This window comes from Rhopalosiphum maidis, chromosome 1, assembly GCF_003676215.2.
Source record: "Rhopalosiphum maidis isolate BTI-1 chromosome 1, ASM367621v3, whole genome shotgun sequence".
Taxonomy (NCBI): Eukaryota; Metazoa; Arthropoda; class Insecta; order Hemiptera; family Aphididae; genus Rhopalosiphum; species Rhopalosiphum maidis.
The window spans coordinates 36,780,127-36,794,185 of record NC_040877.1 but is presented as its reverse complement, the minus strand read 5'-3'; the positions used below and the strand labels follow the sequence as shown (position 1 = coordinate 36,794,185).

Genomic DNA, 14,059 nt, shown 5'->3' with positions numbered 1-14,059 from the left:
TTGAATTTTTTTGAAGTTTTTGAATGACAACAGTTTGAATTTCATATTCCACAGCAGAATAATTTTTTGAGTATTTTAATACATAAAAATAAGAATTTAGGGCTAGTAGTTTATGAGTTATACTATACGTATTTAAAGTTTAGACAAGCAGAGCAGTGGACAAACATTTTGCGGAGTAACCCCGTACCACTCCACTCTGCGCATCTAAACTTTAAATACTTATAACTCACGAACTACCCGCTCTAAATTCGATTTTTATATATCAAAATACTCAGAAAATTATTCTGCTTTGAAATATGAAATTAAAACTATTTTTTCATTCAAAAAAGTTAAAAAGTTAAAAAAATATTTAAAAATATAATTTTTTAATAAAAATGTTTTTTTTTTAACAACTTGAAACTGTGTAAAAAAATATTTTCAAAAACATGAATACTTTTTGAAATAATTAGTGTACAATGATAAAAGAATCACTCGGTATAGTCTAATATTAATATTGATGATTGTTCAGTAGTATTTTATAACCATGGTTACAGTATTCAACATAATTAATATCAACTGATATTTGATAAAGTCAATAATAGCCAGAATATAGTCATACTATTTCGAAATTTAAATGTTTTTCTGTAAACGACTTTCGATTTCAAGTGACTAAACTCTGACTATTCTCATTAATTATTATTATAAAAAATACAAATGTATCAACCGAACCTAAACAGCTCAGTTGTAACCAAAAATTAAAAAGAAAAGAAAAAAAAGATCTGGAATTTAGAAAAGCCAAAAGATCGTTGGATGCGGTTGTAAAAAATATATACATAAATGTCGGTATGTAACTATGTAGTATTATTAGTTATTACTATATTCATTACAATGATGATGCAAAATAGAGAATTATTATTATTGTTTAATTTTTTTTAAATTTTACACTTTACTATATATATATATATATATATATTATTAATGTATATATATTGAGTATATTGTTCAATACTAAACATGAATAGGTTTAAATATTAATATATCATATTTTAATAAAAATATCATTATAATATCCAAAAAATGTTAGTTTTAAAATTGTTTATCTAATATAATTTTTCAAAATTTAATTATATACCAACTATTATAGATGATGTAAAAGTAAATGTCAAAACTTATAGTTATAATATGCTACTGGCAGTGATATGATTGGTGATGTTTATGTATGGCTATGAAGTGTTTGATAAAAAATGACAACAATGATTTTAATGAATATTAGATATCATAATATACTTACTTAAATTTTTATTTGATTTAAAAAATACCTAAATATTCGATTACAAGATAATTAAATAAGAAAATTGCGATTTTATTATTCATAAATTTTGAAATTTACATTTATGTAAAGTATACATGATGCATAATTTGTGTACATAATGTAGTAGATGATGTAAAAGTAAATGACAAAACTTATAATCCTATACTAGCGGCGATGTTAAATAAAATTGACTATGAGTGGGTTGATGTATAATGACATTTTTTGATTTTATATTTTACGATATTATTTTGTACTGATTACTGATTATTTTATTTTAATGGATTTCTTTAGTTTGTTTTTATTATTGGAATAGCTGAGTAAGACAAGTGGTTTTAAAAATTAAATATGTTTCTAATGATACAATTTAATTATGATTTTTTTTTATGTTTTTTTGTTTCGTTTACAGAACACTGATATAAATAAATTTCGTCTTAGGATACATCATGGTTATAGTATAATTATTGTGCTATAGGGTTGAAAGCGATGTATTACAGATGGGAAATCATATGGTATATGGACAATTGGGGCACTAACATTTCTGCTGCATTGGGGCCCAAAAAACCTTAGTTGTGGCACTGATTATTAAGTTCATACTTGCATCTTAGTACAAGGACATATTTGAAAAATATACAAGATACATTTAAATATATAATGTATATTATATTATACGAAAAGAAATACGTGGAACAAAACAATTCTAATCTAATAAATAAACTCATGACTTGATGTTTAACATTTAATTTTTAAACATGTTATATATTCAAATATAATTATACTATTATACTATTATAACGAACAAAATCCAATATTATCCAAACCTACGATATTGATTTAGTATATTTACTAATTATGTTGTAGTAATTATTAATGCCTACACTCACATACATTATGAATAGAATATTATAAATCATTAATTTCCATACGTGTTTAAATCTAACTAAGTTATTAATAACGTACCTAATTGCATTAATCGATGGGTACTTATTACAACTAATAACACACTATAGAACGACATATAGATAACATTATATAAACGAATTTAATATAAATTTTTTAACTTTTCGTATTGCGTAAAATTATGAACTTAAATATATAGGAAAAAATATATTTTAAACGTACAAGAAAACAACTACTAACTAATATAAATATTTTTTTTTTATCCAAACACTAATATGTTTATTTCGACGTTATACGTTTGTTTTAAGTAACTTATCTATGGAACTATAGTTCACCACTAATTCTATCATCCAATACGTGGAATGTGAACATAACTATAGGTTTTGATTGAATCGAACGGTCTATAGCTAATAATATACAGAGAAAACTTGCAGCGTAATAATAATATAATGGTTGTTCGGTTGGTTATAACATTTATAACACACAGCGCGATGTGTCTATAACAATATCAAAGTTAACGCATCATAAATACTTAATTTCTAGGAGAAAAATCTACAGTCGACTAATATAATAATAATAAAACATCGATAAAACTAATTTTACGTTTCTAACCGCTCACTATTACATTTTACGTTAACATAATAATATAATAATAATAATAATAATAGACTATATTATAATGGTTAATGTTTTTTAATAATTAACTGACTATTTTATAGCATAAATGTACGATCCTCCAATTCCTTCAAAACGCTTTTACTTCTCCGGAGACTTTTCTGGCGATATTCCACTCACGTTCATTCCTTTGTGTAACATGTTATTGATATTCTCAACTGCTTCATCTTCGGCGTGTATTTTCCTCAGTGCATTGCTTACGATACATAAGTCACCTCTAAGCTCCGATACTAAAGCTACGATCTTGTCTGTATTGCTCAAAATTTCCACGCTTTGTGTATAAGGGTTATATCGCACGCCAAATGGTTTTTGAATGCTGTCGGCAAATTCTCTGAAACAAAAAATAATTTAAAAATAAATCGTAACAGAATGTACATAACCTATTTAACGTACTTATTCCAAATCATTTAATAAACAGTTTTGGTATACTATCAACAATGGATAGCGAAATTATATTTAAAAATATATACATAAATGTATATAAAAAAAAACCATTTAAAATATTCTATCATTCATAAAATATGGTTTACATTTAATGATTATCTATTTAGGATCTTCATTTTTAAAAAAAACAAATAATTTTAATTGGTAAAAAATAAGAATTTTAAACTTAACTATAACTTTTATATGTATATTTTAATTGAATAACTTTTTATTAAGATATATGTATCATGTATATTTTTTAACTAACCAATAACTACAATTAAGAGTATAAAAATTCAATAGAAGTAGATATCTATGTTTCGAAATTAGAACTATATTATCATATAATATAATAGTTATTAAATATAATTTTACGCTATCTTATATAATCTCATGACAGGTTTAATGTCGATTAGTCGACAGTTCACATAATTAAAAATTACAAAAAAAATTATTTAATTTTGATTTTTTTTTTTTTTACTTAAATAAATTAAAACATTATATTCATCACCTATGTATACTATTGTACATACGAGACACTAACTTAATTATAAATTGTTGAATACGATTTTAGATTTCGAAATGTACTTATAATTTAATGAGCTCAATATTCATTTTATAAAATATAGTATAATTGTAGTTCCCTACAAAACTCAGTGCACTAAATGTAGTTAGTGACCTTAATAGCTATATACAAACTACGTGTTCTAATTTAAAATTTTGTAACTGAAAATCGTATCATTAAAGTTTATTATTTTTATTTTTTAATTGGCTCACATGAAAAAAATGATCTTACAGTGAACTGTGTTCATACATATACTTAAATTATAATTACCTCATTTTTTCCTTAGCTTCTTCAAATGTTTCACTATAATAGTAGGCATTTTGGTACGATGTTATGATGCATTCTTGGTGACACGTAACTTCAGGATCGAATCGCTTTATTTTATCGTTAGTTTCAATCGCATGTCGTAACTCCGCCACCGAGCTTAGCAATCCAGCTCCATAGACTTTCAGTTCACCGTCTTGTTTACACATTCCAAATTCCACGGTAAAGAAGTACAACTGAAGTACACATACAAACATAGTTGTTCAATTAAACATATTATAGAACTCATTAAACATCGTTTTTTAAACTAATCAGTTACCAATAAATTCTATTATAGTGTTACGCGACTTTAACAGAGTAAAAGTTGATCTATCCATCTTTTATTGTTCGCTTTTCTTTAATTAAAATATATATAATACAATACTAGCTGTACGCCTGTACAACTCCCGTAAAACTCAGTTCATCTATTTCTAAGCATTTGCGGGTAAACAGTCAAAAATCTAAATGTATCTGTTCGTGTTCTATGATATAATATTAAATTTAATCGAGTTTGCTTAAAATTAACGGCTTATACAAATTTAACACTTTAAATTTGTGATACACAAGATAAAAAAAAAATGTAAAATAAATAATAAAAATAATATCATGTATAATCTCTAATGGGTCAATTTCTAGAATTGTGGAATAAACCATATTTATTTGTAGTTATGTTATTAATACAATTTATGTACAAACTCAAAGTGTATCTATCCTAGAATTAATGACGTATAATTGACCGTGAGAATAGCAAGATTTTTCATATAAATTTCAGCCACCTTTAGGCATTGCCTTTACACTATACAGTGATAAACAAAAAATAAATAAAATGATATACAAATTATTAACATTTAATTTGGCTATATTTATATTCAGTTCTTCATCACAGTTATCAATTATTAAATATTATACATAATACAATACAGAAAATAATATTCGATTCAATAACTATTTTAGTGTCTGTACCAAATGTGAAAAAAATTTGATTTTCGTGACTCAAAACAAAATTTATGCGCGAGCCCACATTTAAGAGTTAAATTTTGAGAAGGAAAGTAATATTCGATCCACCCAAGGCCAAGGGTTTAAAGAACATGTGTACCAACTGCCAATTGATTAAAAACGTTTGTTTACATTAATTTGCTTTTATATTAGGTTACAGGTAACCATAGTTGAACAACATAATATGTACCACTCACCGTTGCTAACTTTTCAACGTCCTCGTCACTGGCACCTAAAGAGTTGAGTCCTAGTTCTTGCGAAAATTGTGCGAACGTAGGATTCGCCAATAGTGGCATGTGACCCAACAGCTCGTGGCAGCAATCGGGTTCCGGTGTATAGAATGGATCTGACGAATGCCGGATGTACTGCGTGCAGTGGAATACGCGAAAAGCCAGTCCAGAAAGAAAATCCCTTGGCGACAAGTACCCGGCAACCGGTCGTAATTGAAAACCAGTTTTGCCTAAAATTCATACGTAAAAGTTAACGAATTAATTCCTACCAGTAAGACAATGCTAATTGATAGATAGATCGCGTCCGTATTACTTAATAAAATATTTATATTTTTTAAGATGTTATAATATTATATTAACAGGATTTAGTATACCGGTGACAGTTTTGAGAGTATTTTTATTTTGTAATCGACTATTGATTAATTTTCGTATAATAAATATACGCCTTTTCAAATTTAAATGTAATTGAAAATTTTTAAATACATATCTTAGCATAAAAAACAAATTGTGTTTCTGGTTTATCTTATAAACTATTAAAGTTGCACGAAGTACTAGAATTGAAAGAAAAGCACGAGGAGATAGAGTCATTTTTATTAAAAAATAAAAACACTTATTCATAGGTACACTTTCTAATAATATTCTAACATAATATTTAAATATTCAAGTACACACATTTTTTTTTTACATTTATATATCCTCCTTTTAATGTTTTCTCCATTCAATCAATATATAACAAATTGTACCTAGTTATTATTAAACTTATTTGGTACCTATTTATTAAAAAAATAGCGAAAATTCATGAGTTTAATAGATATTTTTTTTATAAGCATTTAAATTTATAAAATTACGTATTTAAACGATAAATATCAATGTTAGTTATTTTTTTATACTTAAAAACATTGTTTGATTGAACTTTAAACTAAAAGCTTTTACGTATATTATATTATTATTCATTATACTGCACGCAATAATTTTTTTTATTTATTTTATGACATATTATTACCTATTTAATATTTATATTATTAACCTATTTCTAGTGTGTTAAGTGTTTTAAGGTATTTATAGACAAATGTTATTACATTTTTAATTATATAGATAAGTCTATATAATGTAGTATAAATGTATATTATTATAACAATTACTAATGGCAATAATATGATAAAATGCAATATTTTTGGAAAAATTTATATCAACCTACTGTAATCCTAAAAATAAAATAAATCACTTTTATAGTTGTACAAAGTACAAATAATACAATAAAATATTCTCAGTGATATAGATTGACTTTTCTAACAATACCGTTTTCGTTATGTCAAGTACTTAGTACATAATACTGTCAAAGTTTGGTAAAGTTGGTAAGTGATATTACTGACGAAATGGACCCTCAAATGTTGGCACTTGGAACGTTATATTTGTCGTAACGAATTAATATTACTACATTAAATAAGTTTATTGAATCGTCTAATACAATATAGGACCTATATTAATTCCTTTCGACAATATGTTATAAAATTGCCTATATAAAACGCCGGCAAAAGGATATACTCATAAATAATTATATTTTCAGCTGGTTACCAGTCGTAACTTACGATTAATAATTAACAATCATTATAACCATTTAAAGAGACTCACTTACGTTTCAAAAATGTATTTACGTCTTGTAACTGTGGAATATTGTCCTCTCGGTAACCGCAATACTTTACCAGTTCAGGCCAATTCTCCAGATATTCCCTGCATGCGTGCTTCACGTACAATTTGTGAAGTTCACGCATTACGGTACCCCTGCGGAATATAATACATTCAGAATTCAAAAATTAAGGACAGTAAACGATAAAAATCATCGGTTAAAAAAAAAACAAATATAGACTAGAAAGAGTGGGGTAGAACAAAACATTATGTCACGTAATTCTTTATTGGTTATATCTCGGAAAAAACGCATGCACGCGCGTGTCTTTATTGGTATCGTTTGTATCGTGGAAAAGGCTGAAAGGTATATATAATTTATATAACATATTGTATACAATATACATGTGTATCGATTTCGCCGAATATATTGTTTTTGACGTGATTATTAACGGCAACGTTTCACATGCAGACGGTCAGACTCTATTGGATCGTTCCCGTATCCTGCAATTTGCAGGATTAAATTCAGTTGATTACATGTCTTGACAGTTTTGCAGATTCGATTAAATTATCAATGCACGTATTCATAAAATATGTACGTGCACATAGTTACGCAAATATAATAATCAATTAGATTTTCGCATCAAAGGTATATATTATTATTGTGCTAAGTTGTCAATATAAATACTTTGTGTCAGGATAATTCAATAATAGTTGGAATATTGGTGTCAATACAATTGGAATACACGATGCTTATTCGATATAAATTAATTACCGGCTGAGAAAGCTAATCGAACTTTAACTCTGCTGATGAATAAACTATTTAAAAAAAAAACTTATCCGTAAATAATAATAAAAGAAAAAACGGTAAATAATTTGTTCTGTTTTAAATAAAATATACGTTTATAACAATGTCTGAACTATGCATTTTTGATTTTAACAAATAGATAATTTTAATAGTTCATGATGTAGTTACGAATAATTTAAAGCAGTTACCTAACCTAACTGTAGTTGATAAAAAATAAAATGTAAAAAGATGCTTATAATAAAAAAAAATAACTAATGACTTTCCGATTAATTAACACACTGCACAATTACTAATAATTGGAAGTATAATTCAAACGGATAAATACGCACCAAGTCTTGATTTCTTCCGGTGTGTACTGAACTCTGGGTATTGGATGTCCACTAAAAAAATATCATCACGTTTTACGCATCTAATCAAACGTTTTAAAATAATACATAATATACCGATAATTGTATCGTATTATGTTACCATAAAAATTTAGTTATAATTACTGGTGATATTTTAGCAGGTTTACTACTTACGCGTGTTAAAAAACAAACTATTATTAATAACTAATATTAAAATGATTCTTACTATTTATAAGAGTTCGCTATATTTGCAAATTCTACACGCCTTTTCCGATACACTGGATCTTTAAATCCCTGAGAAAATAGTAAATGAGATTATAAACGTAATATTGAAAAAAGTATGAGTATAGGTACTAAATAATTAATTAAATAATATATGAATAACTTACTGGATGGTCTGCATCTAACTCTGTTCCGTACATTAATACTCGTTGAGCTCTATCTAAATCAGAAATCTTTTTCGGAAACCACGGAAGCTCAAACTCCGAAAAATCTTATGACAAAAATTAAGATTATAGAATAAATAATGATAGATCTACCAAAACATATACAAATATAAATCAATTACAAAATAGTGTTGTCTTATTTTTTATTTGATTTTCATTAAAACACCTTATGACTGTTAATAAAAATATAAATAATATTGTTAAAGTAAAAATAATTCCTTTGTATAAATCTGATCATAAACTGAATTATATATGACATTTAATTCGAGTGTTTGATAGTAAAATAAAAATAAAATAAAAAGCGCAATGATGTAATTTTTTTGTTTTTTTTTTTTAAATCATTAGTTATTTATGTTATTTGCAAATAAAAATATTTTATTATACTCGTAATTATATTATTTGAAATGTTTTAAAATTAATAAATTGGACTTGAATAAGCTTAATTGCATTTTTACCGAAACTAGCCGTCGCTGACATCGGAGTAGGAGGAGGTACTTCGGCACCACTTTCATATGTCGCTAAATTTATAGCTGCAACCTCACGCTTCAACATTCCAGTCAACTGCTCCATTTTTTTATTGTCGCATTCGACGTCTACCAGAATTTCGAATTCTGATTTTCTACGGCGGGATGGTCTAGATTCAATATGCAAAACATTTACACCTAAATCCTAAAATATAATATATACATTTTTCATCTTGCTATAGTATTGCAAATTGAAAATTATAAGCATAATAATAATTATAATAAGATTGATTATGGTTATTTTTTCATTGGAATTAAAATATTTAATTTCTCTCATTATAAATTGTTTAAAAATGTAGATATCTATTTTTTATCGAAGGGTTTAAGTTTTGAAGTATTGTCTTTAATTTTCTATTCAAATAAATATAATTTATTTGTCTTTACAATTTAAAAGTAAATGTATTTATTATTGGCGTATTATAATATAAGTTATTGTCTATAATATGAGTATTATGTAAGTCAAATATAAGCACATAAATAATTATAATATTTAAACTAAATTATTTGCCCGCTTTATATTTGTATACAAATACATTTTGATTTAATCAAACAAGGCAGTGTTAATATTAATATAAATGGATTATAATTCAATTATTAAGTCCAATGTAGTGTTCATCCAAAAATTAGCTTTACATTGCTTGTTGATATTATATTTTGATTTCATATTTGCTTGTTCATATTAAATTATCCATATTAAATATAATAAATTCTTTAATGCAATCTAATTTTCTTACTTGAAAAACTTGAAGCGCTCGAGCGAGTCCGCCAACCTGATTTTTCAATGAGAATATAACAGAGTTCCTTGAATCAAATCTTGTCTGATCTGATCGACCGCTCACTGCAGATCTCGACTGTAATATACATACATTTTAGAAAGATATTTTATTAAACTTTGTTAATATTAGAGTATCATACAGCTGTTTGAGATGCCTCTCTAAGAGTCCAATCTTCTCCAGTTCGGTAAAGCCACAGACCAAGGAGACTTTTACCTGATCCACTCATTTTGAACTTAAAAGTTTAAAAAATATAATTATTCTTGAATAATATACATAAAAATAAGCATACATTGTATAAAGTATAACTTGGTAAATTATATACAATTTTACCTGATAGGTTAATAATAATAATAAATACATTTTTGTTTTAAGTTATTTAAGTATGAATATTAATAAATTCAGGTGAAATATATTTACATCATTGAATTAATATGTATAATATGTATAATAATTGTATCAATGACTAAAATATTACATTCCAGAGTATTTACTAAGTATGCTCATTGCTCATTCCAAATTGTATTCTTTAATAATTTATTTATTTATATTTCATATTATTGTCAAATAATTTGATTATTATTTATTTAATAATATTATTAGAGTGTTCTGAGGTGAGACAAAATTCATTTTTTTTCAAACGAAAATCTCCTTTTTAAATTGTAAAATGAAAAATTTATTTTCAAGGTATTATTCTACAAAACTATAATTATTTTAATAATAGATGTTTTGCTTATACATGAATCTCTACATTATACTAATCGCTTATGTATTACATTTATTAAAATCGACATGATTTCTTAATTTTGTGGTTTATCAAATCGAAGGTACATTGGATTACTGTGTAGTCGTAGTTCCTAGATTCCTTTCATCGTAATCACAAAATATAGTGTATTCAATTTCAATGAATATTATTTTTTTTCCTGTGTTTCCCTTTAAAACCCTTTTAATTTATAAAAAGTACATCATTTTTGAGACATGACTTGAATAACTCTTATGGATCAATATAACTGAATGTTGAACAAAATGATGGTAAATTATCAAAAATAAAATATCACATCAGTAAAAAGTATGTACTTTATAGTTTATACTAAATTCACTCCATACTTTAAACATTATGTTTCAATAAGATAGGTTTTCACTATTTTTATAAACGAAAATACTGTTTCGAAAGACGATGTAGACACTAATATGGCGTATAATATTTTAAATAATTGGTATATAATGTAAAATTTTGAATAATTAAATATTATACGAAGAGCATCTAGGTTTTTTTTAAGAAATATACTTTTGATTTCAGTTCTGCTTTAGTTCGACAACAATAGTGGTTTACACGTAAATCGATTTGAGGCAAAGTACGAATTTTCAAAATGGTCGATACTCATTAGACACAAAACTATGAAAAAAAGTAACAAATAAAAAATTATTATAAAATTCATATTATTATTTGTCAAATACAGTAATAAAAAACACTCAAATAATGAAGTGTATTATATTTTATTTAGTGTTATAAAAAACATTATTGTGGGGTAAGAGCTATAGGGTGAAAACGAGATATTTTAAATATTTTAGTGACTTAAAAACTAATTTAATGTTACAAATCGAAATGGTAACCTACAAAATTATCAACGGCGATCAGTTATAACAAAAATTGTTGCGAGAAAAAGGAAAAAAATAAACGTATCCATCATATTAATCTAGTATATATCCTAATTTAACGTTAAGACTTTGTCTATTACATTTTTGAGCGGTATACATTCTTTTTAAATCAACATTTAGCAAAATAACTTGAATTTTGAAATTAAATAAATTATTATTTATAACTTTATAAGCATTATGACCCGTTGGTTTAAATAATAATTCATTCCGCAGTTACTTAATGATTCCCGTGAGTTCCTGCAGGTTAGGTAATTAGGTAATTGCACGTCCTTAATTGTTAGAATGTAATATGAAACATCGTAGATACTTTTTTTTATTAATACCAATAAATATTAACACAAAACCTCAATATACTAAATATTCGTTTGTAAAAAAAATATCAATCCATTAGTAAACGTTCAAAACCTTCATAAATATTTTTCATTTCTTTGATTATTTATTACTCTTAAAACGTAATAATCGTTTTAAAATTCTCTAAAGTATAATATAGAAACGTTGATGTTTAAATGTTCACAAAGAGAAAACGTTTATTCAGTGGTCGTGAATCTTAAAGTTACTAAGAAACTCTATAATAAGGAATATAGAATATAGTACAATTTGTATAGCGAATAGACATTTTAAAATAAATATTTAAATAATTTGATTTTAATAAACCAATTTCATAATACATACCGTTGTACGGTTTTAATTATTATTATATTATTATCTCTTTTTTTGTAGCCAAATTAACTAATAATTATATACTCGTGTAGAATTTATTTGAGATTAATTCTTTTAATAAAAATTGGTTAATTATACACATTTGTTATTCTTTTGTGCTGAAACATTTCAGTTCGTTGGCTAATAGGTGATTGATGAAAATATATTGATTACAGAACAAAAAATATGTAATCACCATTAGTTAAAAAGAAATGTAGGAAATATTTTTATACGTATTCAATTTTAGTATGTATTTAAAAATTATTCCACGATTGTTTAATATGTGATTATGATATGTAATTTATTGTTAATATTCCAATCAGATGTATTTGTCAATAAAAGAAGTTTGCACTTTTATAAACATATCTTTAATTAGATATAATTCTAAAAAACAATACACGTATATTTTTATAATATTATAAAATATTCGTTAAAACAAAAAATCAAGATCTATACAAATTTACAATAATATAACATTGTTAGGATACATAAAGCTATATTTTGGCTACTTAGAACTTGTAAAGGTCTTAATTATATAATTCTTAGGTGATATAGAATCAATTTTTTTTTAATAATAATTTTTACAGTTGTTACAGTTCTTTAAATTTAAGTATTTGATTTTGAAAAGATATCTTCACAGTACAATTTTTTTGATAGTATTACTTTAACTAACTATAATTTTTAGAAGTTATAAGTTAACCATTTTTGGTATTCTACATTTTAAATTTTTTGTATATGTTTTTATTTCTTACATTGCACGTATGATAAATATTCATAAATTAAACCTTTGTCTACGCTGACCGGATAGTGTAACCGAATGGTCAAGAGGCTGTGGTATAAGAAAGCTCTCGAACATTCTAATAATCCGAAATTATCCGTATCGGATAGTACCGACGATAATACGATAGATGGTATGTATTATATTGAATAATAACGAATAAAATTAAAATTTTTAATAATGGTATTATGGTACAACCACAGATTATCTGTTCATAAAAAAAAACTGAGTATGTCATAGTTGCGTTTTTGTAAAATAAAATTAGCTGAATTAAATGTTTTGTTCATTTAAACACACACAATTGTAAAAAATTGCATCATAAAATTAAATAGGCTGAATACATAAAGTATACATCGGCTAAACAGGTATTTGATTAGATTTTATTTATCTTAATTGCAAAAAAGTTGTAATATCAATAATTAAATCCGGGTTAGTTTTTATGTAATATGTGTCATGATAATGATGCGTGTAACAATAACGATAATATAAATAAAATAATATATATATACTGACCTATTCCGCTGGCAGCGGTAAGCGCAACAGTTTTTCAAACGACCGGCGATTCGAAAAGCCGATGACTGTGTACCTGTGCTATGGGCTACGAGTCTACGACCGTGTGGCGAAATTCGGCTAGGAAGAGTGAGATAGCGTGACGATGAGAGGGTGAGTGTGAGAGAGACCGCGAACTCCGGAGTCTTCGGTCGGCGTCGACAGGGGGGCGGAAAGCGCGCCCCGCGAACGCAATCCGCCGATTGGCCGATCCAACGCCGCCTCAGAGACTTCGAGTGTTATAAAAGTGCGTCGGCGGTATATTAATACGGTTTAGGTGTTCTCGACTCGGCGTTAATGTATGGTAAAAGAATTCCGAAACGCGTAACACAAGAATCGTTTTATCATTCACTGCTTTTATATATATTATATTATATATTATTATCGCGCGATCGCTCTTTTGCAGTCCGCTTGCGGCGCGTGTGTATATATGTGCATGCACACTATACGCCAACGACTCGCCGCCCTCTCGA

The 14,059-nt window shown here is 26.1% G+C and overlaps 1 protein-coding gene across 1 annotated transcript; it reads right to left on the bottom strand.

The window, feature by feature from the left end:
- Positions 1-2,102: 2,102 nt before the first annotated feature.
- LOC113549417 (tryptophan 5-hydroxylase 1) lies at positions 2,103-13,658 on the bottom strand. The gene is made up of 11 exons (XM_026950699.1): positions 13,551-13,658; positions 10,044-10,136; positions 9,863-9,979; positions 9,060-9,273; positions 8,548-8,651; positions 8,385-8,452; positions 8,141-8,191; positions 7,017-7,162; positions 5,348-5,610; positions 4,122-4,351; positions 2,103-3,194 (listed from the first exon to the last, which is right to left on the bottom strand). Exons 2-11 carry the CDS (start codon positions 10,128-10,130, stop codon positions 2,945-2,947), a joined length of 1,530 nt encoding a protein of 509 aa, XP_026806500.1. The 5' UTR covers positions 10,131-10,136; positions 13,551-13,658; the 3' UTR covers positions 2,103-2,944.
- Positions 13,659-14,059: the final 401 nt, after the last annotated feature.

Excerpts from the sequence above, each read along its gene's own strand:
- LOC113549417 (XM_026950699.1), bottom strand. The coding sequence starts at position 10,130 with ATGAGTGGATCAGGTAAAAGTCTCCTTGGTCTGTGGCTTTACCGAACT. Across the intron at positions 9,980-10,043 it reads GAGAGGCATCTCAAACAGCT|TCGAGATCTGCAGTGAGCGG; the intron begins GTATGATACTCT and ends TGTATATTACAG. Across the intron at positions 9,274-9,862 it reads GAGCGCTTCAAGTTTTTCAA|GATTTAGGTGTAAATGTTTT; the intron begins GTAAGAAAATTA and ends ATTATATTTTAG.